Source organism: Triticum aestivum, chromosome 7D (genome assembly GCF_018294505.1).
Source record: "Triticum aestivum cultivar Chinese Spring chromosome 7D, IWGSC CS RefSeq v2.1, whole genome shotgun sequence".
NCBI classification, from domain to species: Eukaryota; Viridiplantae; Streptophyta; class Magnoliopsida; order Poales; family Poaceae; genus Triticum; species Triticum aestivum.
In genome coordinates, this window is record NC_057814.1 from 406140487 (window position 1) to 406164920 (window position 24434).

Consider the following 24434-nt stretch of genomic DNA (forward strand, 5'->3'; position numbering starts at 1 on the left):
GCATCCCGCACACACTGCAACTGTCCTCTGTAGTCATGTTTCTGTGTTTTCGCACATCTTCCGTAGGAAGGGAGTGTCGGGCTAGCCTCCACAAGAACATTTTAAGCTTTGCTGGAATCGTCAGATGCCATAGAGTGTCCCACGATCTCCTCTCAACAGCCGTCTTTGAAGAACCCGACCTCTCCTCTAGCCAGTCTTCTCCCCTCTTCTTGGTTTCCATAACCATCCTATATGCCAGACGAACAGAAAAACGCCCTGACTTTTCAAAATTCCACGACCAAAAATCCTGTATGTGGCAGGTGCATATTGAATTTTGCATGATTGCCGCTGCAACATAAGAATAAATACATGCCCAATTAGAGCGGCATCCCACCTTGCCTCTGGACCATTTATTAACTCACTAACAAGTTACGGTGGATATGTTACCAATGACACTATCAGACGCATATTCTCTGGCCTTGGTATGCAATTCATGTTCCGTATTTCTGTAGACACCTCATTGCCAATTCTCATTATTAGTCCATGTTTCAACACATCCCGTCCTTCTATCATAGACCTCCATATCTGAGGCGGGTGTGAACCAATCTCAGCACTCAAAATATCCGTATTAGGAAAATATACCGCCTTCAGAATCCGGGCACTTAAAGATTCAGGGTTATCAAGAATCCTCCACGACTGCTTAGCCAACAGTGTCAGATTAAATATTTTAAAGTCTGTGAGACCTAGTCCCCCATATATTTGGGCATGCACATTGTGTCTCATGAGACCCAATACGGCTTTCTTTGTCCGCTTTTGCTCCCCACCAAAAAGACTTGATCATGGATGTAAGATGCTCACACAAACCTCTCGGTAATTTGAAGCAAGACATTGAGAAAATAAGGACAGCTTGCGCTACTGATTTCACCAATACCTCTTTGCCGGCAGAAGACAACACCTTTGCCATCCATCCTTGTATTTTATGCCATAACCTTTCTTTCAAATACTTGAATGCTCCATTCTTTGAAACCCCCACATCTGCCGGCATTCTCAAATATTATTCATCGGAGTAGAATTGGATTTCCAAAGTGTTGGGTCCTTCGTGGGCCTTCTATTGTCAAAAACAGGGTGTTAAAAGGAAAAATAACGTAAACTGGTGCGGTGCAACCACAGAAGACAGAACCACTGGTCCGCCGCTTCCGTGTCACGAGCACACGACCGGCGGTTGAGCTGGGGGTGTGAGTCAGACCGGGAGGAACCATCCGGATCCGCCCCGTTCCTTCTTTCCTTCCGACCCACGGCGAGCGAGGAGACCCACCTCGCCGTCTCACTCCCGTTCCACCGCCACCGCCGCCTCCTCGCCCCCTTCCGTCGCCGGCGCCCCCGAATTCGAAGCGGCGCACATGGCGAGGCCGGACGAGAGCTGGGCGCGGAACACCTCCCCGGGGGACGACGCGTCCACGAGCCACGCGCCCCACCCGGAGGGCGCCTCGCCGGACTTGCTGCGGAACACGCCGTCCAACATCGCTAGGCTCGAGGACGCGATCGAGAACTGCGCCGCCCGCCGCAAGTACCTCGCTCGCACCAAGAGCCCCTCCGACGGCGAGGACGTCCGCTGGTACTTCTGCAAGCTCCCCCTCGGAGACAGAGGTGCGCCCTCCTCCCTCCCTCCCCGCCTGCTTACTCCAGGCGATCCAGTTTCATGTACCAGTAGGCCTGCTAATTAATCTGATGCGTCGTACACATCATCGGTGCCCTGCTTCGCTGATCCCATGATCACCTGACGCTAATTGGGTCGTAGGTTTCATGTGAACCGGTTTTTCATTTGACTCTTAACGAATGGCTTGATGTAATGCCAAAACGCACGTTTGTGCGGTCCCCTAAATCTGCCAATTGGGCTCGTAATTTATGATCCGTGCAGCGGCCAGTCAACGTGTGAAGTGAACTGCTGAATTAACGATGTGTAAGTTAAACCTGTTACTGAACTGACCCTTGATGGTCTTGTGTGGTTGGCTGTTGATGCAGTGCTCTCTTCTTCAGTTCCGCGGACGGAGATAGTTGGGAAAGGAGACTATTTCAGGTTCAGCATGAGGGACTGTTTGGCGTTGGAGGCGTCTTTCTTAGAGGTCACTACTTTAAATGCCGATTATTTACCGCTGAACGTTTATTCGCAAGATCACATAAGCTGTAGTAACTTAGCTATAGCTAGCTGCAATAAACGCAAGATCACATAAGCTGTAGTGACTTAGCTATAGCTAGGTGCAATGCTACAGCTTTGAAAATACAGTTCACTTGGAAGCAATAACATTGGCAGCACAAGGGATCTCCAGTGTGTTATTATAGGTTTGGGCTGTGCTAGTTTATTTTCTTTGACTTGGTTTATTTTTTAGTCTGTATCCCCTTTATAATGTAAAGGGGGTTATAATCTTCATATTTGTTATATCATCATTGTCTTACTGGTTTGTAGAGAGAGGAATCACTACTTGGGTACTGGTGGAGGGAGTATGCGGAATGCAGTGAAGGGCCAACAGGTTCCTTGGTTAAAGCTGATATGTCAGACTCTGAATATTTGTATAAGGTGGAGGAGGAGCGGGTTGGGGTTCCTGTGAAAGGTGGACTATATGAGGTTGGTATTTTTATCTAGTATATCCGTCACTACTCATACGCTACCAGGCTCTCTTCTTCGTTTGCAAAACAGTTATGGATCTATCATCCATATTACATTCTACTCAGTGTACGCAGTTATGACAAAAAAAATCATTAGCTAACATACTTGAAAGTAAAAAAGCAATACCATATTACAGCCATATAACAATACTAGCAGACAGAAGGCGCGGCGGCACGCCGTGCCCTTGGTTGATCCCGCGCGTGTTCTTTTGTAAAGTAAGAGAAGGGTGGCAGTGTATTGAGGTTGAGCTGGTTGCGAAGAAGTCTTTTTGACAGATTCCAGAATTTTTCGTTACACATTAGCAGACCATGAAAACATAATCAGAATCTGGAATCAGTTGTTTATTATTTGACATTTCCAACTTCTGTCTACTGTCTAGCTATCAAAATCTGATGCATCATTAACAGAAATTCAACGCGTATGTCTCCGCGAGAAGTTAACTTTATAATCGTTGCAAGTTCAGAATCAAAGTATCTTACTATTAGCCTAGGAAATCTGCAGCACGATCATCATAAGAAAAGCAGTACCACAGAGAATGCCATCTACTTGAATGAATATCTTTCAAGATGGAAGGTAACATATAATGTTGGAGGATGGATATCCACTTAGAAATGCACAACAATCAGTTACAAATCAGTGGGTTTCTCATCTCTACCAAATAAGTAAGGCCAAAAAAAGCTAAATGAGCACAGCTACCCCACAACCTAATTAGTCGGCTGTCAAACTATGCTTGAATGCTTTAGTTTTGCCATTCAGAACATGTGTACTTCTAAAAGAGAAACCTAGAACATTTGAAAATGAAGACAGAGAAATACTAAGAGATTGATAAATGAGAAGACCTCGTAAACTAACTTTAAGGAACTATACTGCTTCAGTGCAAGGTGGTCAATCATCTGCCAAGAAAAAGTAGCAGTAGATTTTTGTCTGTATAGAAATGGACGTTGAATTTGCAAGGTTAAAGTAAAACGATGTCCATATAACATATAGCATTATTCATGTTTCGCTGAACTAAGGTGGCAGAAAAGAAACAAATATATTAATAGCATATTCAAGAATATATTTTAAGGGGAATCATTACCATATAATCAATTATAAGTGTCCTTCAGTACACAGATTTGAATTAGGTGTTAGGACTTGTAACAATTCTCGATTTCTTCGCTATGCACTATTCATAAGAAAAAGAACTTAGTGCCCCTTTGTTGTAACAGTCTGGCCTAAATAGTCGGTGATGACCCCAACCTAAAACACATTATGGGATGCGCTGCAGCAGAGGTTATCAAATTTATCAAGAATTGGTAGAACATCAAGTAGGGTTACCAAACTGAAATTCCCCTTTGTTGTAACAGTCTGGCCTAAATAGTCGGTGATGACCCCAACCTAAAACACATTATGGGATGCGCTGCAGCAGAGGTTATCAAATTTATCAAGAATTGGTAGAACATCAAGTAGGGTTACCAAACTGAAATTGCTTAGTTTGACGACCTAATTTCTGTAAAGCTGGGTTGTTGGAAGAAACTTAGTATGTTAGCATCTTAGCCATGGAACGATATGCTAGTGGCACACAAAGTTAAAGACAGGATGATTACAAAAGGAAAAAAAATCAGACACTATTAATTGGTAACAATACCAACTTGGCTAATCACACCAGTAAATTTAATCAGGGTGAAATCACATTATCTTATTCTTATACAACATAAAAGTGTACAGGAATTAGTTAGTTGAGGATATATGTTGTTGTATTGAATTATAGGTAGAACTTGTAGAATCATAAAACTGGGCATAGTTGTCTTATTGAATTATAAGATAGTACATTCAAGCAACTGTGAACTATATTCAACTTATGAAGGGAAACATATTACTTACCATTGCACTTGCTTAGTTTCTGAACTGGAAGTCGGCAGCATATCCACATTAGTAACATCTGACATAGAATTCAAGTAGGCTTTCAAAATGCTAGGTCAACAACAGTTTTGTAAGGAGGTTCTCCCTTCTATTTGAAAATTCTCTCCTTATCAATCCAACAATTTTTTTCTGGGATAAACTCTCAGAGAAACTTGTATATTGTACAGTGGAGTTCATCGTAAAACTTAGCAACAGTTAAAGTTGGGATCAATTGAACCCCAACCGCGATACAACGACAGTTTATACTACACTTTGTAAGTAGCACCAACGTACAATCCTTTTCTACTTATGAGCTAATGGCCTACATCATGTAACAATAGTGGTTGTGAACTTGTACATTAAACTGGAACAATGTTTTGCCAGTACTATTATAAGATTTTCCAGAACAGTGTAAATGCAATAACAATTTTAACTGAAAATAGTGTTTCTATTGCGTTTATAAGATATTGTCTGAAGTTCGAGACAAGACTCCCAAAGAAAATGGTTCAATTTACCATGCTAGAAGGGGAGATGGGTGACCGGCGCCTCCACCTCGGCTCCATGGAGGGGAGATGGAGGACCGGCGCCAGGAGGGGAGATGGGGCCTCGGCGGCGGCTTACGGCGGCGGGGTGGTGGGTGGCGTGAAGGAAGATAGGGAGCGGCGGCGGAGGAAGAAAGGGGAGAGATTAGAGATGAGGAAGAATAAACGGAAGAGGTCTTTGAGAGTACGTAGAAGAAAGAGGAACAAGGTTCAGCCTAAGCGGTGGATTCCTTTTGATGCTGAGTCAAAACGGTGATTGGACGACGGTGAACCAACCAAACCAACACCCATAAAAACAGGTAGCAAACACTGGAGAAAAACCAGCAGTAAACCAGATGAAAACCGGGGACATGTGTCGCTAGGGAAAGAGCTCCCGCCCAGCACTGGGAACGCATTAGGAGTCGCCCTACCTTATAGCCATCTTAAATCTTTTATATATTCTAGTTTTCAACCATACTAGTGTTACTTATTACTCCTACCCGGTCAATAATTATACTGCAGGTTGATTTGATGAGACGTCATTGCTTCCCTGTATATTGGAATGGTGAGAATAGACGTGTTTTGAGGGGCCACTGGTTTGCTCGAAAAGGAGGTCTCGATTGGATTCCCTTGCGTGAAGATGTTTCTGAACAACTTGAGTTAGCATATAAGTACCAGGTATGAAAATGTGCCGTGTGTTTACTCTTTAGCAACATTATCACGTAAATCTGCCGTGTCTTTATTCTTTAGCAACATTATCTGGTAAATTGTGATATTCGGGATCAATACGTTGTCTTCACTGTTCTGGATAGTACTCTTATAGTTTCGACTAGATAATGTACTAGTGTATATACCAAACTTGCTTCACTAGTCATCGAGAATAATACTTGGCCATCACTCCTGTAGGAAAAAAAAACCCAAACCTGTTTCACTAGATAGTGCAAATTAGTTCAGTGGGTTGTGAGCTTAATTCTGAACAGTGGGTATCATGTTAATGATGGCAAACAATGTTATTTAACTATATGTGTGCCATGAGAGGGGGTGGATATACCATTTCTGTCAAATAAAAGTTGTCATGGTACAGTGTTTGGGTTTTCAATATCCGTACTCCCTTCCCTGGTTCAGAAAACAGTTGAACACCCTATCATTGTCAAAATAGGTCTGGCATCGTCGTAAATTTCAACCTTCAGGCCTGTTTGCTGCGCGGGTCGATCTCCAAGGAAGTACACCGGTATGTAATTTTCCAATAATCTCTTCTGAACTGAGAAAGAGTTGGATGAAGGCTGAAGTATATTTTGTGCAGGGATTGCATGCTCTTTTTACAGGAGAGGATGATACTTGGGAAGCTTGGCTTGTCTTTGATACAGGTCCTAAACTAGGCAGCAACACAATCAAATTAAGGCGTGGTTTCTCTTCTTCTGGATCTGCAAATCCTACCCAGGTGAGCAACCATGTTAAAGTGTTCTAATGTTATGTATGTATATCAAGTGCTCCTGACCTCACTTTATGAATGGCTTAGAGAAGTCAATTTTTTTTATCGCCTGAAATGATGAGATACCTGAACTGTTTATATCCTGTCTTGGCAAATATTGATGCTTATTGCCCATTTGGTTTGTGAGAACAAAATATTGTCCACGATGTGTTTTACACTTTGGCTGTAGAGTCGTATGATCCAACATCAAGAAGGATTGGCAAATTAGTTGAAGTTGTATTTTATTTATCGTGTTGACTATTGAAATGTAATTTGATTTAGCACCTCTTGAGATGGCTAAGGACTATATGAGGTTTGATAGACATACTATAGACTGCAGAGCTGAAGATCCTGATTTCATCACTCACTAGCTGTGATGTTGCATCAGTTCTTGCGGCAAAAAAGGAACCAATTCTTTTTGGACTAATTTCTGTCTTGTTAAATCTTAGTGTTTATTGCTCATCTATATTATTCTAAGTAGATGATCCCATTTTCAAGCACATGCAAGCCCTCCACATAATCAACCACACGCAAGTCGTCCACATCATCAATTTTTATTTTTTCAGCAACAAATAATTTGACTGAAACAGAAGGTCACAAGGCACTATAAAGTGCAGTACTATCCATTTATTGTTAAGTCTGCTACCGTTCACATGGCAAGAATGTGGAGGGGTGTTATTATCATATATCCTAATTTTATAATCGACAATTTATCGTCATAAATTTCCGTAACAACGCATGGGATATTATCTAGTTCAGTTTATCAGCCCAGGATGTTGGCTTCTATGCGGTTTACACTTTGGCCGTAGAGGCTTATGAGGATTTTGATAAACTAGCTAAAGTTGCATCTTATTTGCTCTTAAGATGAACTGTGGACAGACATACTATGGACTGCATAGCTGAAGGTTGTGGTCTTGTCACTCACTAGTCATATTGTTGCATCAGTTTTTGCAGCAAAAAAGGAGCCTAGTCTTTTTGCGCTAATTTTGCAGTGCAATCGTACTGTTCTTGCTCAGTTTGAGATTTCGTATCAGCACCGGTCACCTGCTAGTACAAATCTAGAATGACTGAATGAGAACCTGACACCTTTTTCGGGGGTTCTCTTTGTAATCTTTGAGCTATCTTCTTATTTATGCGAATCTGCCTCAGTGTCTGCATTGTGTATAATTGTTATCTGATTCTCTGCCAGGATGAGTTGCGTCAACAGAAAGAAGAGGAAACAGATGATTACTGCTCTCAGGTATTTATTGTTTCAGACATCTGTTCTCTTATCACAGTAGCCTTTATGATATTATCTCCCAACCAAAGGATTATATATACACACTTATTGCAGAAAAATAGTTTATAGTATTATGCTCCACTGCAATATCTGGCTCATCTGAATTCCATTCTGCATCTATCAACACCCTTCATGTCATCAGAGATTTTCTTATATACTCCGTATTTTATAATAATATTTAGACATATGGCTAGCATGTAAGATACCAACGGGGTGTTTGGTTCGAGGAATGCTCCTCATGTCTTTGCTTGCTCGAGGTAAGGAATGAATCAGTTCATCACCATACCACCCCTCACGAGCACTCATTCTCTTAGAGAAATGAGAAATGAGGTCGAATCACTAAATTATGGGTGTTAGAAAGACTAGAAATGTAGTCGAATCGCTAAAATTATGGGTTGGCCCCATGATGGCCCAATCCATCTGAGTATGAGATGGTTCCGCAAACCAAACATATACCATAAAAGGATGTGAGCATTATATGCTAAGTGACATAGAGTGCACCTGTACATAATTGTTCATGAATGTACTTGACGTGGTTTCAGTTAAAATTTGAACTAAAACCACGTCAGTTATCTTGGGACGGAGGTAGTAGTATTTATCCCATAGTTCCAAATTGCTTAACCTTAGCCATCCACCTTACATCTGTGATTGCCATATTCATGGAAGATATAAGCCTTCCATGTTTCCCCTTACATGCATGTTTAAGGAATTTCCCATGAACTTCAAAAAGTCTTCTGTTGAAGGCTAATTTTAGTTGCTGATGTATGTTATTATCTCTTAATAGGTTCCAGTTGGTCATTTGGTATTCATGGTTCATGGTATCGGACAGAGATTGGAGAAAGCTAATCTTGTTGATGATGTAGTCGATTTCCGCCGTGTGACCGCTAACCTAGCAGATAGATACTTAACTCCTTATCAAAGAAGTACACAGAGGGTCCTATTTATTCCCTGTCAGGTAAGATTTATATATTTTCGGAATTCAAAGTCACTACTTCTGATCTGTGGAAATCTCTAGCATTGTTATTCATCATTGATTGCCTTGTTGCAAATGACAAAACAGTTGACCTGGCTATATATAGCATGGCTACTAGAGATAGCCAGCAGCTGGCTCTACTATTAACCATGCTCTGATAAAGGAAGCTTGTATCCTGGTTCATGCTTGCTGAGTTAACATACAATCTCATTTTAAACAGCTTCATCATCCACTGAAACTTAAACATGTGCATCATGTTACTTTTGAATTGTGACTTCTATGTTTCATTAATTTATATAGCAGATTGGTATTGATCATTTGTATACATTATTTATTATTTTCAGGCAGATATAATTATTTAGTTAGTCACAACAACTGTAGCTTATGTGTGTAACTAAGTATATTGCACTTGCAGAGCAGCATGCTGCCCTTTCTGTTCTATCCTGATATGAAATCCTGTTTCATCTATGTTTTCACTGGCGACTTTTATGTTTACTATCAATGATTATTATTGCAGTGGAGGAAGAGTTTGAAGCTCGGTGGTGAAAACACAGTCGAGAAGATCACTTTGGATGGAGTTAAAGGTCTTCGTGTAGCGTTAGGCGCCACCGTTCATGATGTTCTATATTACATGAGTCCTATCTACTGCCAGCATATAATTGACTCGGTATTTTGCTTTATCGTCACTATTTCTGGTTATTTCCCATTGTTTCCTTGATTTCTTTTTAGTAATAGAACATATTTTTAGTAGTTCCTAGTTTCAAACATTGGCCTTCGAGTATATTTTGATTCTTATATTCTGCTTCAAAAATTTCTACATTAGAACATGGAACCCACACAAAGCTCATGTCATATGTTGGGTTGAGGAGAAAGCAAAGTGACGGAATTATGAAACAAAAGCCCGGTCGCTTTTCAAGGAAAATTCAGATATAAACCAACAGCTAATTTGTGACATGTAGTATATGGGTCAGATCAGTTCTTTTTTGTTAAAAACTTGCGTGTCATGATAGTTTGGGAAAAAAAGTCATGGCCGTGTTTTTTTTTGCTGCATTTTTAGGTGGAAAGGGGCGAACCATCACCCTGTTCACCGAGTCTTTTTAAGTAACGATAATAAGTAACAATTCAAATTTATAACAGGTCTCGGGTCAGTTGAACCAACTGTATATGAAGTTTCTGAAGAGAAATCCTGGTTACAGTGGAAAGGTTTGCTGTTTATAGCTTGCACTACAATTCTTATTCTGATTGCACTTCTTTTCTGTTGGTTAAACAACTGCTTGTCTTGTTTTTTTGGCAGGTATCATTATATGGCCATTCGTTGGGAAGTGTTCTAACGTATGATATACTTTGCCACCAAGAATCCCTTTCCGCCCCATTTCCAACAGATTATTTTAAGATGGAAGTTTCGTCTGATGAAGGCCAAGTAGGAAAAGGACCCAACACAATTGATCATGACTCTGGTGTAAAAGAGCATGATACTTCTTCCACTTCAGGGCATTCATGTGTAGATAATGTAAATCGTGTGGATGAAGAGAGCACCAGAACTGATCATTCACTTACAGACAAGACTGTTCTGCCATGTGTGCTTGAAAATGTGCCAAACAATGATGATGCACTTGAATCACCTATTCCAGTTGATGGGGTGCAAACTGAAGTCGAAAATCAGGTTGAGAATCATCAAATGACATATACTGAAGGAGTTACTCCAGCTGTAAGCACAAAAGATGCTGATGAGTGCATTTCAAGATCCGCCAAGGAACTCCATGAGGTCCCTGACAAAGACAGATTAATCTCATCACTAGAAGAAGAGGTGTGGATCTATTGAATTTGGCTAAATTTTATGTGCTTATCATCTAGGATCTATGTAATCGCATAAGAAGGCTCACAAATATATGATCAAAACTGAAGAACTTGTTTTAGAACCCAAAATTTAGGGTGTTATCTTGGAGCACCAACTGTGCGAATTTAATTTGCATATCGTGTTGATGCCTAGATTTCTATGTTGACTGCAGGTGAGCCATCTTAAAGCTAAACTAGCGGAACTTGAGCGACAGAGTGATTCAGTGATTCAAAGCATCAGTAGTGTTCAGTCTCATCAAGGTAACACGTTGCTTTTGTTCCATGAAATTTCTTTGGAGACTGTATATGCTTGTATTTGTGAAGGTTTAATCAGATATTTATGTATATTATTGCCAGATAAAGATGCTAATGATACAGTGAGCCTAGTATCAGACAAACTTAACATAGGGCAAGGTAGCACAAGTCAGTCCTACAGACCACGTATTAGATACACTAAACTAAATTTTAAGGTAAACTATCGTTGTTATTGTTCACTGATGCTTTTATTTTTTGACATGTTTATACCATCATCACATCATTTTTTGATACTCAGGTTGACACATTCTTTGCTGTTGGATCCCCTTTGGGAGTCTTCCTGTCGCTGCGGAATGTTCGTATTGGTGTTGGTATGTAGCATTTGACTAAAATATGCTTTGCCACAGCAGTGTTGACACTATTTTGTGGTTTATATAGTTTTCCTTAGTACTCTTCATATATTTAGAATTAAATTATATCACATTTATCACCATTTATTTATAAAATGAGTATTTATCTTATATTACAAAACTAGAAAAAAAAATCATCTGTGCTGTGTTTAGGATAGCATAGACCAAGGGCCAGTGAAGGCTGTAAAACTAAATGCAGGGCTCCACAACACTTTCTCTTCAGTGTCTCCCCCCCCAATGCCTCCAGAGCGCTTTCCTTCTGAATGAAATGAAATTATGACCTTTTGTATAGATGCATTGTTGTGTCCCTCTGCTGTATTAACATGGATGGTGTCTTCATGACTATAAAGTCATTATTAGCATAGCTTCCTCTATGCATCTATCTTCCTGCCGTATCACTAGTGTCTTGATGACTTTTCATTTTGGAAAGGTCTATGGGGAACCTTAACCCACCTTATGATTTCTCATTGCCCCTGGCAATTGGCAGTTGATGATCTGCTATCTTATTTCTGAAATTCGTAGCTTCTTTTTTAAAGGCAGGGGACAAGATTATTGGCAAGACAAGAACGTTGTTGAAGAGATGCCATGCTGCAGGCAGATGTTCAATGTTTTTCATCCTTTCGATCCTGTAGCATACAGGTTTGTAGCTTCCTTGCATATTATCGTTTTAACCTTCTGTTTAGAGAGCTGGCCAAAGATGCAATACCATAATGGAACTAAATAACGCCAATCTGGTATGAATTAACATGTTACATAAGCTTCACCACTTTTGCTGAATATCCCTGAAGGGACTAAGAGCTTTGCCACTTTTTAGATATGTTCCTTTATTTTACTGGAATAGAATGCACTTAATCTGTTGCAAAGTGGGGAACATGGCACATAAGTCTAGGTCGGCTTTTGTTGCAGAGTTGAACCACTTGTATGTGAAGATTATGTGAACAAGCGCCCTGTTGTTATACCCTACCATAGAGGCGGAAAGAGGATACATGTTGGAGTGCAGGTGGGTTTTATGTCATTTAACCGAACTCACAAAGGAGCATGTCTGTTTCTAACTTGAGGCTGATTTCTCTCTTATATAACTAATTTGGTTTGATATGTTACAGGAGTTCACAGAAGACGTTGCTGCACGTTCTCAGGCTATTGCCCGTCAATTCAAGTCATTGAAGGTTTGCCTTTTGTTCCGATACGCTTATATGGATTTAGTGCATAAAGTTTTAAACAATTATGTGAATCTGGGTGGGGTTTGATGTATTAACCTTTGATACATGTGAATGATAGAGAAGCGCATGGCTCTTACCTGATGAGTTGGTTTGTTTGTTCTGTTTAGGTCAAAGCGGTAGCTGCCTTGTTATCACTGAGCAAAAATGACACGGAAGGTAATTGATACATCAGTTTTTATTAGCTTTTATACACAATCTGAGCGAGAAACAAGCAGTGTTCTGATCAATTGTTATTATTTAGAGGACGATGAGAGCACCAAGGAGGAGGAGAGATCATATGGTTCCATGATGATGGAAAGGCTGACTGGTTCACCGGATGGTCGAGTTGATCATGTGCTTCAGGTTATTAAGCTCTTGCCATTTCTACTCTTTGTATTGGTGTACTGTTGCTTACTTTAGTCATTAAAATGAACGTGCTCCACTATGCACGTAAATGGTATTGTGCAGTTGCTTTAGCATAAGCCATGTTGTAGCTCGGCGCACACCTGCATGTGTTCTCAATTCTCATCTAGCGTTTTCAAAAGGCAGCTCAGGACTTTCGGGTGGTGGACAACATGTACCCACTGGCAAGCTAATAACTGGCCGGGTCCCTAGTCCCCTCCTGTCAACTTGACATGCTTACCCTCCCCTTCTCCATTTTGGCTGGACTAGTTTGCCTTTCTTGATTGCATTTGCAGTGAGTGCAAATATTTCAGAGCTTACAATCTTATAATAATCTAATTGCAGGAGAAAACATTTCAACATCCATATTTATCCGCTCTGGGATCTCATACGTGAGCTCACTCATCGGTTCTGTTGGTTTCCATTTGTTTTTCCCCATGTCTATTTCACATGTTTAACAAGCCTCTGGATTGATTCCTGTAGCAACTACTGGCGGGATCATGATACTGCTCTCTTCATTATCAAACATTTGTACCGTGATATACCTGAAGAACCTCCAACTGATGGAACTGGAAGTGCACCCATTAGACTGTTCTATGTGAGGGATCCAATTGCTGAAGACACTCCCCTGACATTTTCAGACCACTCCTCAGTTAAGGAATTCTCCAGGAAGGTGAAAACTTATTCGAGAAAGGGGGAGGATGATGCAAACTGTGAAGCCTCTTGATGGTATGTTGACATGTTACTTTTCATCTACTCCCTCAGTTCACTATTATAAGATGTTTTTGATATTTCAATATGACTACATACGAATTGAAATGAGTGAACAAACACACTAAAATGCGTCTATGTACATGCGATTCAGAAAAAAGTTAGAACATCTTATAATAGTGAATGGAGGGAGTATCTTCTAGCATGCTACATGTGTAGGTTGGTTAATGGTTAGCGGCACCAGCAGTCTATAAAGTTCATCATGAATAGTTGGATGAGAAGTTTCAGTAGTTCAGTAAGTCACACCTAGCCGCCCTGTTGGTGATTCTCCGCCTCGACATTGCCCAAGAGGATAGGCTCCTTTCTGCCGACGAGCGTCAGCTACGGGCTAGGCTCAAGAGAAGAGTCATTGCCTTGGCTGTGCTTGAAAGATCTCGCAAGAAGCAATGTGCAAGAATTTGCAACCTTAGGGAGGAGGACGCGAGTACTAAATTCTTCCGCCGTCGAGTTAATGCAAGGAGAAAAAACCATATCCACTGAATCAAGAACGAGCATGGGTGGGTCACCGAGCACGAAGCCAAAGAGAAATTAATCCAGGATCATTTTTCCAATGTCATGAAGAGAGGCCCCAAAAGCCGCAAAGTTTGCAATTGGGATGAGCTAAATTTGGAACCGCTCGACCTCCATGGCCTTGACTTCCCGATGACCGAGAGTGAGGTCCTTGAAGCGACCAGCGACATGCCAAGTGACAAGGCCCCGGGGCCGGATGGCTTCACAGGCCTATTTTTCAAGAGGTGTTGGAACATTGCAAGGCCGACCTCATGAGGGTCATTAGTCATTTTGACTCCCTTCACACTTCAAACCTCCAGTGGCTCAATTCCGCAAACGTGGCGCTCTTGCCTAAAAAGGAAGGGGCGGAGGGAATCACCGACTATAGGCCCACCAGCCTCATCCACGCGATCGTGAAAATTATTGCGAAGGTGCTCTCCTTAAGGCCTGGCCCCCACATGACAAGGCTCGTTTCCAGCGCCCAAAGCGCTTTCATTAAAAGAAGCATCCACGACAACTTCTTGTATGTTTGCAATCTCGCTCGGCGCCTTCACAAGAGCAAGACCCCTTCCCTCTTCAAGCTTGACATCCGCAAGGCCCTCGACACCGTGAAGCGGGAGTATTTGCTCGACCTCCTCCAATGGCGAGGATTCGTAAGCAAATTTATGGATTGGATAGCGGTCCTCCTGAGCTCCTCATCGCTATTGATTCACTCCAAAGAATTCTTGAGGTTGCTACGAGAAAAGAGCTCCTCCATAAAATTAGGGGAAGGGGAGCCATGATGAGGACCTCTCTCTATGCGGATGACACAGCCGTCTTCTTGGCTCCTATCAAAAGAGACGTCGATAACCTTGCAAGCATTTTGAGGGGCTTCGGTGAGGTCACGGGGCTGTGCACCAATTTCCAAAAGAGCTTTTTTGTGCCCATCTGTTGCAACCATCTCGATTTGCATCGCCTAACCCAAAGGTTGCCGGCAACTAGGACTCACTTCCCTCTGCGATACTTTGGTCTCCCTCTCTTATTTTGGCAAGTATAGTTGGTGGATCTTCAGTTTTTAATAGACAAGGTTGCGAGCAAGCTAACAACTTATGAGGGCCAAAACATCACCACCATCCGACGGACGACTCTTATCAAGTCCGTGATCACCTCCTAGGTGGTCTACTCCGCCACACAGCTGGTCATCCCGCCAACCATCCTTCTCAATGTAAACAAGCTTGAGAGAGCTTTCCTTTGGTCCGGTCCGGACAAGACGACGGGTGCAAAATGCAAGGTGAATTGGGAGATTGTTTGCCAGCCACTTCAATATGGGGGACTTGGGGTTCTCAACACCAACAAGTTTACGCGTGCCCTCTGGTTGCGATGGTCGTGGTATGAATGGAAGGAGCCCACCAAGATGTGGGTGGGGATGGGGAACCCATGTGACTAGGACCTGAATTTCTTCTATGCATCCACCACTATCATTGTTGGTAACGGTGCGAAGACCCCCTTTTGGGATTCACCTTGGCTCCTTGGACGCAAGCCAAAAGACATTGCCCCGCTCATTCATGAAGCGTCTAAGAGAAAGAATTGGAAGGTTCAGGAGGCCCTCAAACACAACGCGTGGATTCTCAAGATCAAACATCCCGCCAACGTCTCCGCGGAGCACATCACACAGTTCTTCACCCTTTGGGCGCTTTTGCATGAGGTCCAACTCGATGAGCTCACCGAGGACGACATCCTATGGAAGCATACGGCTAGTGGGCTCTACCCGGCGCATCCGCATACAAGGCGCAATTCTTAGGGATGGTTCTCTCACCCATGGATAAAATGGTTTAGAAGGCTTGGGCTCCTCTAAAAGTCAAGTTCTTTGCTTGATTGGCTCTACAAGATAGAATTTGGACCGCCGATAGAGGCGAAGCGTGGGTGGCCCAACTGTGATCTTTGCCCTCTCTGCAAGAGAGTACAAGAATGTGGGACTCATCTCTTCTACAAATGCCACTTCACTCGAAGGCTTTGGTCTTTGATCATTGACAAATACCACATTCTCGGACTTGACACCACCGGCTGGCCCTTGTTCGACTCGGTTGAGGCTTGGTGGGCAAGTACTTGCGACAATGACACGCCAAACCACCAAGCAAAGGCGTCTCTCACCATGCTTGTTTCGTGGACTATGTGGAACGAGCGAAACGCAAGAGTCTTCAAGCACAAGAGCGCACCGCCGACTATATTGCTTGCCTCCATCGAGACCGAGGCCAACCTTTGGATCATCGCCGGTGCAAACAAATTAGGGTCCATTATTTTGCGAGAGTAATCTCATGTCGTGTATTCGGGTTACTTGTAACAAACTCTATCCTCTCTTATTTAATGGATGAGGCAAAGCTTTTGCCTCCATTTAAAAAAAAGGGTATGTACTGGAAAACATCTTCCTCATGATGGGCGCATATGTTTTGTCGAACCCCGAGAAAACCCATTCGTAGGGTTTCATTTTGCTGTATTTATCCCCTGTAAATTTTCTAGTGATTGCCAACTTTTTAACTATAACTCCTAGTTGATTGTTTGCATCCAGTATGTTACCCCATATGATCATTAGGGCAGTAAGTATGCTGGGGACGTGGTTTGGCTTGCTTTCAACGAAGACTTGACTGACTCACAATGTTTGATTTTCTGTTCAGGTGACCACTGTATGTTGCGACGTGATATCGTCTTACGATTTTCACCTAGCAGAAGTGTTCCGCCAGAAGAAAAACCCCTAGCAGAAGCGTGATGTACATAAAAGCACCTGGCATAGAGGGACGCATTGCACAGTTTGGGGAAAAAGGGGGATACATTGCTGGTGTGCATCCTTGTCACTTTGGCACCACAGATCAGAGTCAGAGCACACTTGCGGGTGAATGGATGTTGCACATAGAATTATGGCCCGGCACATGCTGTGTATAACTTGTTTACCTGTATCTCTAGCAGTAATTTTGTACATACATATACAGATATAAAAGGGAGAGAGAGTGTAAAAAAGAGCGATTAGATTTGAGATTGAACACCAGGTGGAAAAACAGAGGTGCATTCAGAGGAGCACGTCGGATGGCGATTGCGCCGGGACAAGAGCGAGCAGATGTGCATTCTCACCTCATGTGTAGAGAGTAAAGAGCCTTTGCCCAATGTCAAATTCTCCATCCGGCTGTAAAACAAACATCAAAGGACAAACAGAGGAGTCAGCAACGCCATCTGTCGAAGTCCCAGGAAATACCCAACCCAATGTACACTTGACTTTTGTCCCCTGGCACCAGTTGAATGATAATCTGTCTCGCGTGTCATGGAAAACTCGGTCAAGAAACGGCTTGGCTTGATTGCGATAATAATAAACGTTGGTTGATATGGAACGAAACTGGATTGTCGTAAGTGTTATAACGACGGTCAGTCGGCTGGCTGTAATCTGTGCCACGTTGACGGCCGTGTCCCGTCCCTATCATGCTTACAGTTTTTGGTCAGCCGCACAAATTGACCGCAAACGCGATTTGCCTGGGCTGGTTTGACCGTTTGACGTGGTCACTCCCCTCCCGCCTACAACCAAGAACCAACCTACGTACAGTACTATACAGGTGCACTACACGTGCATGCGCCCGACTTGCTCCAAGCCTCCAACTGATCCCTAATTACTTCCATCCATGTGTTTGCCTGCTTGCTTGTGTGCAAGAGACGCTGACCTGAGTTTTTTCTTATGGAGGCCATGAGCTTGTAGTTATCCATGCATGCGGGGTGCTTTGGTCGGCTCGAGAGATGAGATGGCCTCGTCCACCTTACATAATGATGCGAGAGAGTGAGTGATGAGTAGAATGATTGGATGTCATGTATAGTTTCCCATTTCTATTTTTTTGAGGGACCATTTCTATGCTAGCCTGGGAAGGACATAGCGTACAGGCTCATTTTATTCCTGATGAAACCAAGCCAAACGGGCAACTGATGATGATGATGATTAGTAGGATGCCTTGCACCCACCGATACGTAGGATTCATGCAGGATCCAACAGTGATGTGGCTGTCCCCAAGTAGAATATGCATTCTTTGGGTTGGGAGGCGGAATAGATTAAGCTAGCATCCGATACGCAACGACCGAGCACATGCGTCGTCCCGCCTCACGAACTGCAGTGGAGATTCTTCAAAAAAAGGAAAAAAAAACTGCACTGGAGTGGCGCTGGCTGTAGGCTGCCCGCTTTGGCTGGCTCGAACCGCACCGCACCGGCACCACCCCCACTCATCCAAATCAACCAACGGCACAAAACCGAACCGGCGGCCAGCCGCTACGGCCATCCTCGCCCTGCTCCCCCGCTCACCACCATAATCACGTGTCCTCTTGCTCTGCGACTGACGTGCGGCCCACCACGTCCCACGCCCCCACGCGGCAGTGCCACCAGCGCGTGCGACCACGTCGCTGGCCGACCGTCCGTTCCAGGCCGCCAAAAGCAACTTTTACCACTCACCGCGCGCGCCGCTGACGAGTGGGCCCGCGACGACGCGTGAACCGGCCCGTCACCGGGGCCCGCCTGTCAGACACACCTAGTACTACGAGTTACGAGTCACCCCCGGCGCCGCTTCCGCGACCGTGGGCCCGCGTCTTCCAGACCGTTTCTTCCCACCCAAATCAATTACTTTTATTTTTAGCAGAAATAAGATCATCGATCAATTACTCCCCCCGCGGCCTTGGCCTCGGCCTCTTCTTCTCGCCGTCCGCGACGACGACTCGGAGAAGAAGAAGACGAGGAGGGGGAGGGAGCCAGCTCCCATAAATACCCGCCTCCAGCTCCGTCCCCGAGTCGAGTCGAGTCGCTTCGTCCTTCCTTCGGAGCTGGATCGGAATCGACAGCGACCTCCCCCTCCTCCGCCACGTGTATTTCCTCCTCCTCCTCCGCCTTACCCACTAAGAAACACAGAAAGAAAGATTACCAGCCTCCTCCTTGCCGTGTTTCCTCCCGTCGCCGCTATAAAGGTCCTCGCCGCGAGCCTTTCCGCGTGCCGTGTCCACCCTTGGCCTTTTTCGCCTGGATCCATCCGGTCCGGTTAGGATTTCCCCTGCCTCCAGATCGGGGCTCCCCCCCTGCGGATTCCGGTGCCGAAAAGGCCCCATCTTGCTCGCTCGTTCCCTCGCGCCGGCCGATCTCGCCGCCGGCGGAACGATTAGCCCGCGCTCGATTTGATTCTCGGCCTGCTTCCCGCCGGCCGTCGCGATGTGGGGGGACTCGAAGCCGATGCTCAAGTCCCGCGGCGGGGCCGGGGGCGGCGGCGGCGGCGACGAGGAGGGCGACTACTTCCCCAACACGCCGCGCAAGGACTGGTCCACGGGCCTGCTCAAGCTCGTCACCGCCATGGTCATCTTCATGGCCGGCGTCGTCATCGGCCTCTCCGTCAGCGCCAACGTCTCCCGCTACTACTACAACTCCCACACCGAGCTCTTCTTCCCCACCGCCACCTACAGCTCCTGCGACCGCCGGGGCGCCACGGGGGACTGCGGCCCCGGCTTCAGGGCCTTCGTGCACCCGCCCACCCTCGCGCACTCCATGACCGACGACGAGCTCTTCTGGCGCGCCACCCTCGTGCCCACCGCCGAGGAGTTCCCCTTCCAGCGCGTCCCCAAGGTCGCCTTCCTCTTCATGACCCGCGGCCCGCTCCCCTTCGCCCCGCTCTGGGAGCGCTTCTTCCGCGGTCACCAGGGGCTCTTCTCCGTCTACCTCCACACCATCCCGGACTACAAGCTCAACGTCTCCAAGACATCCCCATTCTACGGCCGCCAGATCCCCAGCGAGGTACCATAACCAATCTCAGTCTCTTCTTTCCTTCATAATTTACCTTAATGATATTGAACGAACCGTGAAAAAATCATATTGTTAGTTAGTTGAACGAACTATGTTGTGCTGCTTGCGGAGAATTTGTGGGCTGTGGCTGATTGATTCGTTAGCTGGTGCCTTGGTGGAATGAGTCGGACAACCGTTGTCGTGCTAGTTGGTGGTTGCCATGTGCTCAACTTGATTCATGATTGGGATATGTGCATGTATTTGCTCTAGCCTCTAGGGGAATATGCTTGCTTGACCCCATGCCAGGATGGTGGGTAAACTACTCGATGGATTCTCCAACTAGTGGTGCTCACGAATGTTGCTAATATTGTGATCTAGAGATGCTTAATCTACAATATTCTGCTTCAATTTATCCACTAAATAATTAGTCAAGGATGTCTTATGGTTGGGAATTTGTTTATTTGTGTAGTCTGCTTTTCTTTTATGTTTATATATGGGGCTAAAGTGTCAACCTCAAATATCGATGCGATGTTTGCATTCTTTCAGTATTTAACAGTGTGAGTGCCCTCCATGTGCGGTTCTCGGACCCTGATCAACGGCTAGTTTTGATAACATATTCTGATCCTTGTTTATTGCCAATGCAGGAAGTGTCTTGGGGATCAATAACCCTGGTTGATGCTGAGAAGCGCCTGCTGGCCAATGCATTGTTGGATTTCTCAAACGAGCGTTTTGTTCTGCTCTCGGAGAGCTGCATTCCGGTGTTCAACTTCCCAACTGTCTACGAGTATCTCATAAACTCGGAGCACAGCTTTGTCGAGTCCTACAACATCGACACCCCTCAAAGCGCTGGCCGCTACAACCGTCGAATGGCCCCTCACATCTTGCCGGAGCAATGGAGGAAAGGGTCAGAGTGGTTTGAGCTTAACCGTGAGCTGGCCGTGCGTGTCGTAGCGGACTACAAGTACTACTCGATCTTCCGGAAGCATTGCAGACCATCTTGCTACCCGGACGAGCATTACATACCGACCTATCTTCATCTGTTCCACGGGTCGCTCAACGCCAACAGGACCATCACATGGGTCGATTGGTCAAGAGGAGGCCCGCATCCAGCGAGATATGGTGCTGGAAACATCAACGTGGACTTCATCAAGGCCATCAGGAACAATGGTACGCAGTGCCTCTACAACTCGAAGCACACTTCGGTGTGCTACCTCTTTGCTAGGAAGTTTGCTCCCAGTGCTTTGGGACCATTGATGAACCTCACTTCGACGGTGTTGGACTTTTGAGCTTGGCTTCCATTGGCATTATATTATCGAGCTATCTCCATCCACGATCACTCGCTCGCGTGCCGGTACCGGTCAGGTGGTAGAGGTACTCTGCTAGCTCAGGGACATGTGTCTCTTCTTAGATAGATGAGAGACTGCTGTCGAGGACGCTTGGCTGGCGGATGACGCTGTGTGGGACGGTGAAATTTACTTCACTTATCCTGAGGCTGATTCCCGAGTAATGGACGAATGGCACTACAACATCCAGAGAGGACATTTTCACCTCCCATTCTTTTTAATATATCATAGCTCTGTGATAGATCTTTTTTCTCTTTTCTTCTGCCCCCATATCACTTATTGTAATGACCTGGTCAGGATGCTAATTTTATGTGAATATAACTTGCTCAATCATTGCTTGGTTTGGCTTGGCTTCAAGTCTGGCGTTGCCAGATGTCGCTGCGCACTTGATACATAGCCACAGGCTACAGCCTCAAAACCTTTAAGCAACAGCTTGCCATTGGTGGTTGTGACTTGTGAGGATGCTCTGGTCCATGAGATGAAAGCTAGTGTAGATAGAGAAGTTTGTGGATGTAGGCAGAATATGCCACCTTCTTGTGGCACCGTCTCCACAAGAAAGGAAGAAAAGCTGGTTCTTTTTGAAAGGCACACATGAGTAGGCCATCTATGTTGCTACAAATTCTTGGACTTGCTGTTACAGATTGTACTTGTTTGGCTGTGAGACTGCATAATAGTATTTGGGGGACATGCTTAATTGGCCTGTGCGTTTGGCAGCTGCACAAAACCAGGATTGGTTGGCTAACATGGGAGACATGATTTTAGGCTGGCGTAGCCCACACACGCTCTTGTCATGCACAGGCACAGGTCTATGAATATTTCATTCTAAAATAGAAGAAAGTCAGTGATTAATTTTTTGTGTGATGTGTGTCTGACCTGCACAACAAGTTACTATAATCTGTGAATGGCCTACGTGGTGTTTGTTTAGGATTTGTTCTGGTTTGATATATTTGGTGAAATTGATGCGGTATTTGTTAAAACAAAATAATGGAAACGGTTGAGATTTTGGATGAAAGTGACCGTTGCTGCTCCTTGTATTGCTGCCCTGGCCCATGAAAACGATGCCTTCTCATAAGGCCCTAAAAAAATTACTGTACTTTGAGAAAAAAAAGGGAGCATCTTTGTTTAGTTTATTCCCGAATGATGCTGCTGAATCTAAGGGCCTGTTTGGAACGCAAGGTCATCATCATATTTGAAAAATCGTAAGGAAATGGAAATGTTTCCGGTGTGCGAAAATCAAGTATGGGTTGAGCTGTTGCAAACTATGCCTCATCCATCCATCATTCATAGTGTTTGCAAGTGGTGGTGTTCAAGTTGAGGAGCATGGGTGCTAGTTGGAATGCGTACATTCCTCCTTTCCTTTCACCATCGGTCTTCAGTCTACCACTTGTTGCTTTGCTATCTGAAGTCTGAAGGACCTTGTGGCGCTCGTATGTCTGAATCGACGATGAATGTAGAGTTTTCCTAAAAGCATGCCCCCACACAGATACATGAGTGAAATGCGATCAAATCTAATTTGCGTGCACACGCTGATGCGTCCAGTAAGAATCTGTTTTCTTTTTTGAGCAAAGATAGCTAGAATCTGTTTCTGATATTCTGTCAATATCAGCTTGTGGACTAATATTCAAGACCTATGAAAACAGAGGATCCGCCGCCTCCTCGTCCTCCTCCACAAAAAAGTTAAGGTTTTTGCCTTCCGCCGGCGCCGCCGCAGGTCCGCCTCCTCTCAGGTGGCCCTAGGGCCATGGGGGCGCGGTGGATCTCGACAAGGGCCGGTGGAAGGGCTCCGTTTTTAGTCGTTTTGTTTCCAGTTTTGCTAGGGTTTATGTCCTGCTCAGGAAGACGAGACGGCGGCGGCTCCCTGAAGATGGAATAAAGGTCTCCCCGTCTAGCCCTCGTTCCGGCGATGCATTTAGCACTGTTGGTGGGCGTGTGGAGGTGTGTCTTCGGTGGATCTATCTTTGGTGGATTTGTTCGGATCTTGTCGTTGTTCGTCCACGTTCGTGTGTATTTGGATTGGATCTTTCTGATCTACGTTATTCTTCATCTGCGGTGGTTGTTGTTTTGGCGCATTGGTCCTACGAGGGCTTAGCATGACGACTTTTAGACTGCCTACTATAACAAGTTGTGCCCGACTCCGGCGATGAAGGGGCAATGACGACGGCGCGCCTTCGGCTCGCTTCAGTGCTGGTAGTCGTCGCTAGGTAGTCTATGAATGTGGATGTAATTTCTATTATTTTCGATATTCATTGTACTGCCATGATTGAAAATGAATAGATCGGAAATTTTCTAAAAAAAAAGCTTCTGGACTAATACTCCTCTCAGAATAATAATTCAGCGTGTGATTTGACATACATACTTACTGATTGAATCGCATGGTCTGCGCACAAAAAGGAAATAAGGCAGCCCATGACATGTCCATTTCAAAGCCCAAGTGCAACTCAGTACGGCTAAAGCCCAGAGAGATCCCAAGGCCCACCCATCGCCCCTTGTGCGAAAGCCCATTTCCCCGCTTTTATTTCTGGAGGAGGATTCGGTTTGTCTGAATAAACTAATCCGGCAGGCAGGGCCTTGCCCTGGCTATGGGCCTTTATATTCAGAATGTGCATGTTGCTTCGGACTGTCTTAATGTCGTCAACGACATTGCAGTAAAAATAGGGACGTGGAGTTTCCGAACAGTAAAATAAAAAAAATATGAATTTTTTGTGGCATACTTTCACAAATGTTTGCCGTGGATGCAAAAATTCATCGCAAAATCACCTTGGTGGAAGGCGTGATAAAAAAAATAAAATCGATGCTCTGAAAATGTTATTTACAAAAGCATTTTGGAGCTCTGATTTTTTTGGCACGACTTTCACCAATGTGGTTTCGCGATGAAAATTTGCGTGCACGACAAACATTTGCAAAAGTATGTAAAAAAATCAGAATTTTTGCATTTTTTTATATTTTTTGGTTTTACTGTTCACACCAGGAGCATTTGCTCCTGGGTGGAGAAAGGCACTTTCGCTCTTAGGTCTTCTTTTACTCTTTGTAACTTTGTCCATGAGAAAAGAGGCTCTAACTGTAAAGCCCACAATCTAGCTAGGTTTGCATTCGATTAAGAGCATCTCCAGCCGTTCGGTCTACCAGGGGCTGGAAATAGCGCCGCTCTGAGGACAAACCGGCGATAATTTCGGCATGAGGGCGATTGGGTTCCCAGCCG

General features: G+C 44.5%; 2 protein-coding genes across 3 annotated transcripts; both read left to right on the plus strand.

Annotated features, from left to right (window-relative positions):
• Nucleotides 1–1172: 1172 nt before the first annotated feature.
• Nucleotides 1173–17492, plus strand: LOC123164600 (phospholipase SGR2). Of its 2 annotated transcripts, XM_044582136.1 has the most exons (22): nucleotides 1175–1626; nucleotides 2002–2102; nucleotides 2444–2602; nucleotides 5569–5724; nucleotides 6206–6277; nucleotides 6350–6487; nucleotides 7707–7757; nucleotides 8581–8751; nucleotides 9287–9436; nucleotides 9907–9972; nucleotides 10064–10576; nucleotides 10779–10866; nucleotides 10963–11075; nucleotides 11159–11231; nucleotides 11807–11909; nucleotides 12177–12270; nucleotides 12374–12436; nucleotides 12598–12646; nucleotides 12732–12832; nucleotides 13217–13263; nucleotides 13355–13600; nucleotides 16783–17492. In XM_044582136.1, the coding sequence occupies exons 1-21, from the start codon at nucleotides 1380–1382 to the stop codon at nucleotides 13596–13598; spliced, it is 2799 nt and encodes a 932-aa protein (XP_044438071.1). In that variant the 5' UTR covers nucleotides 1175–1379; the 3' UTR covers nucleotides 13599–13600; nucleotides 16783–17492. The 2 variants fall into 2 exon arrangements, with proteins under 2 accessions (XP_044438070.1, XP_044438071.1); XM_044582135.1 differs by having other exon boundaries at nucleotides 1173–1626; nucleotides 10779–11075.
• Nucleotides 17493–18814: 1322 nt separating this feature from the next.
• Nucleotides 18815–21568, plus strand: LOC123164602 (glycosyltransferase BC10). The gene is made up of 2 exons (XM_044582137.1): nucleotides 18815–19904; nucleotides 20537–21568. The coding sequence occupies exons 1-2, from the start codon at nucleotides 19329–19331 to the stop codon at nucleotides 21176–21178; spliced, it is 1218 nt and encodes a 405-aa protein (XP_044438072.1). The 5' UTR covers nucleotides 18815–19328; the 3' UTR covers nucleotides 21179–21568.
• The last annotated feature ends 2866 nt before the right edge of the window (nucleotides 21569–24434 follow it).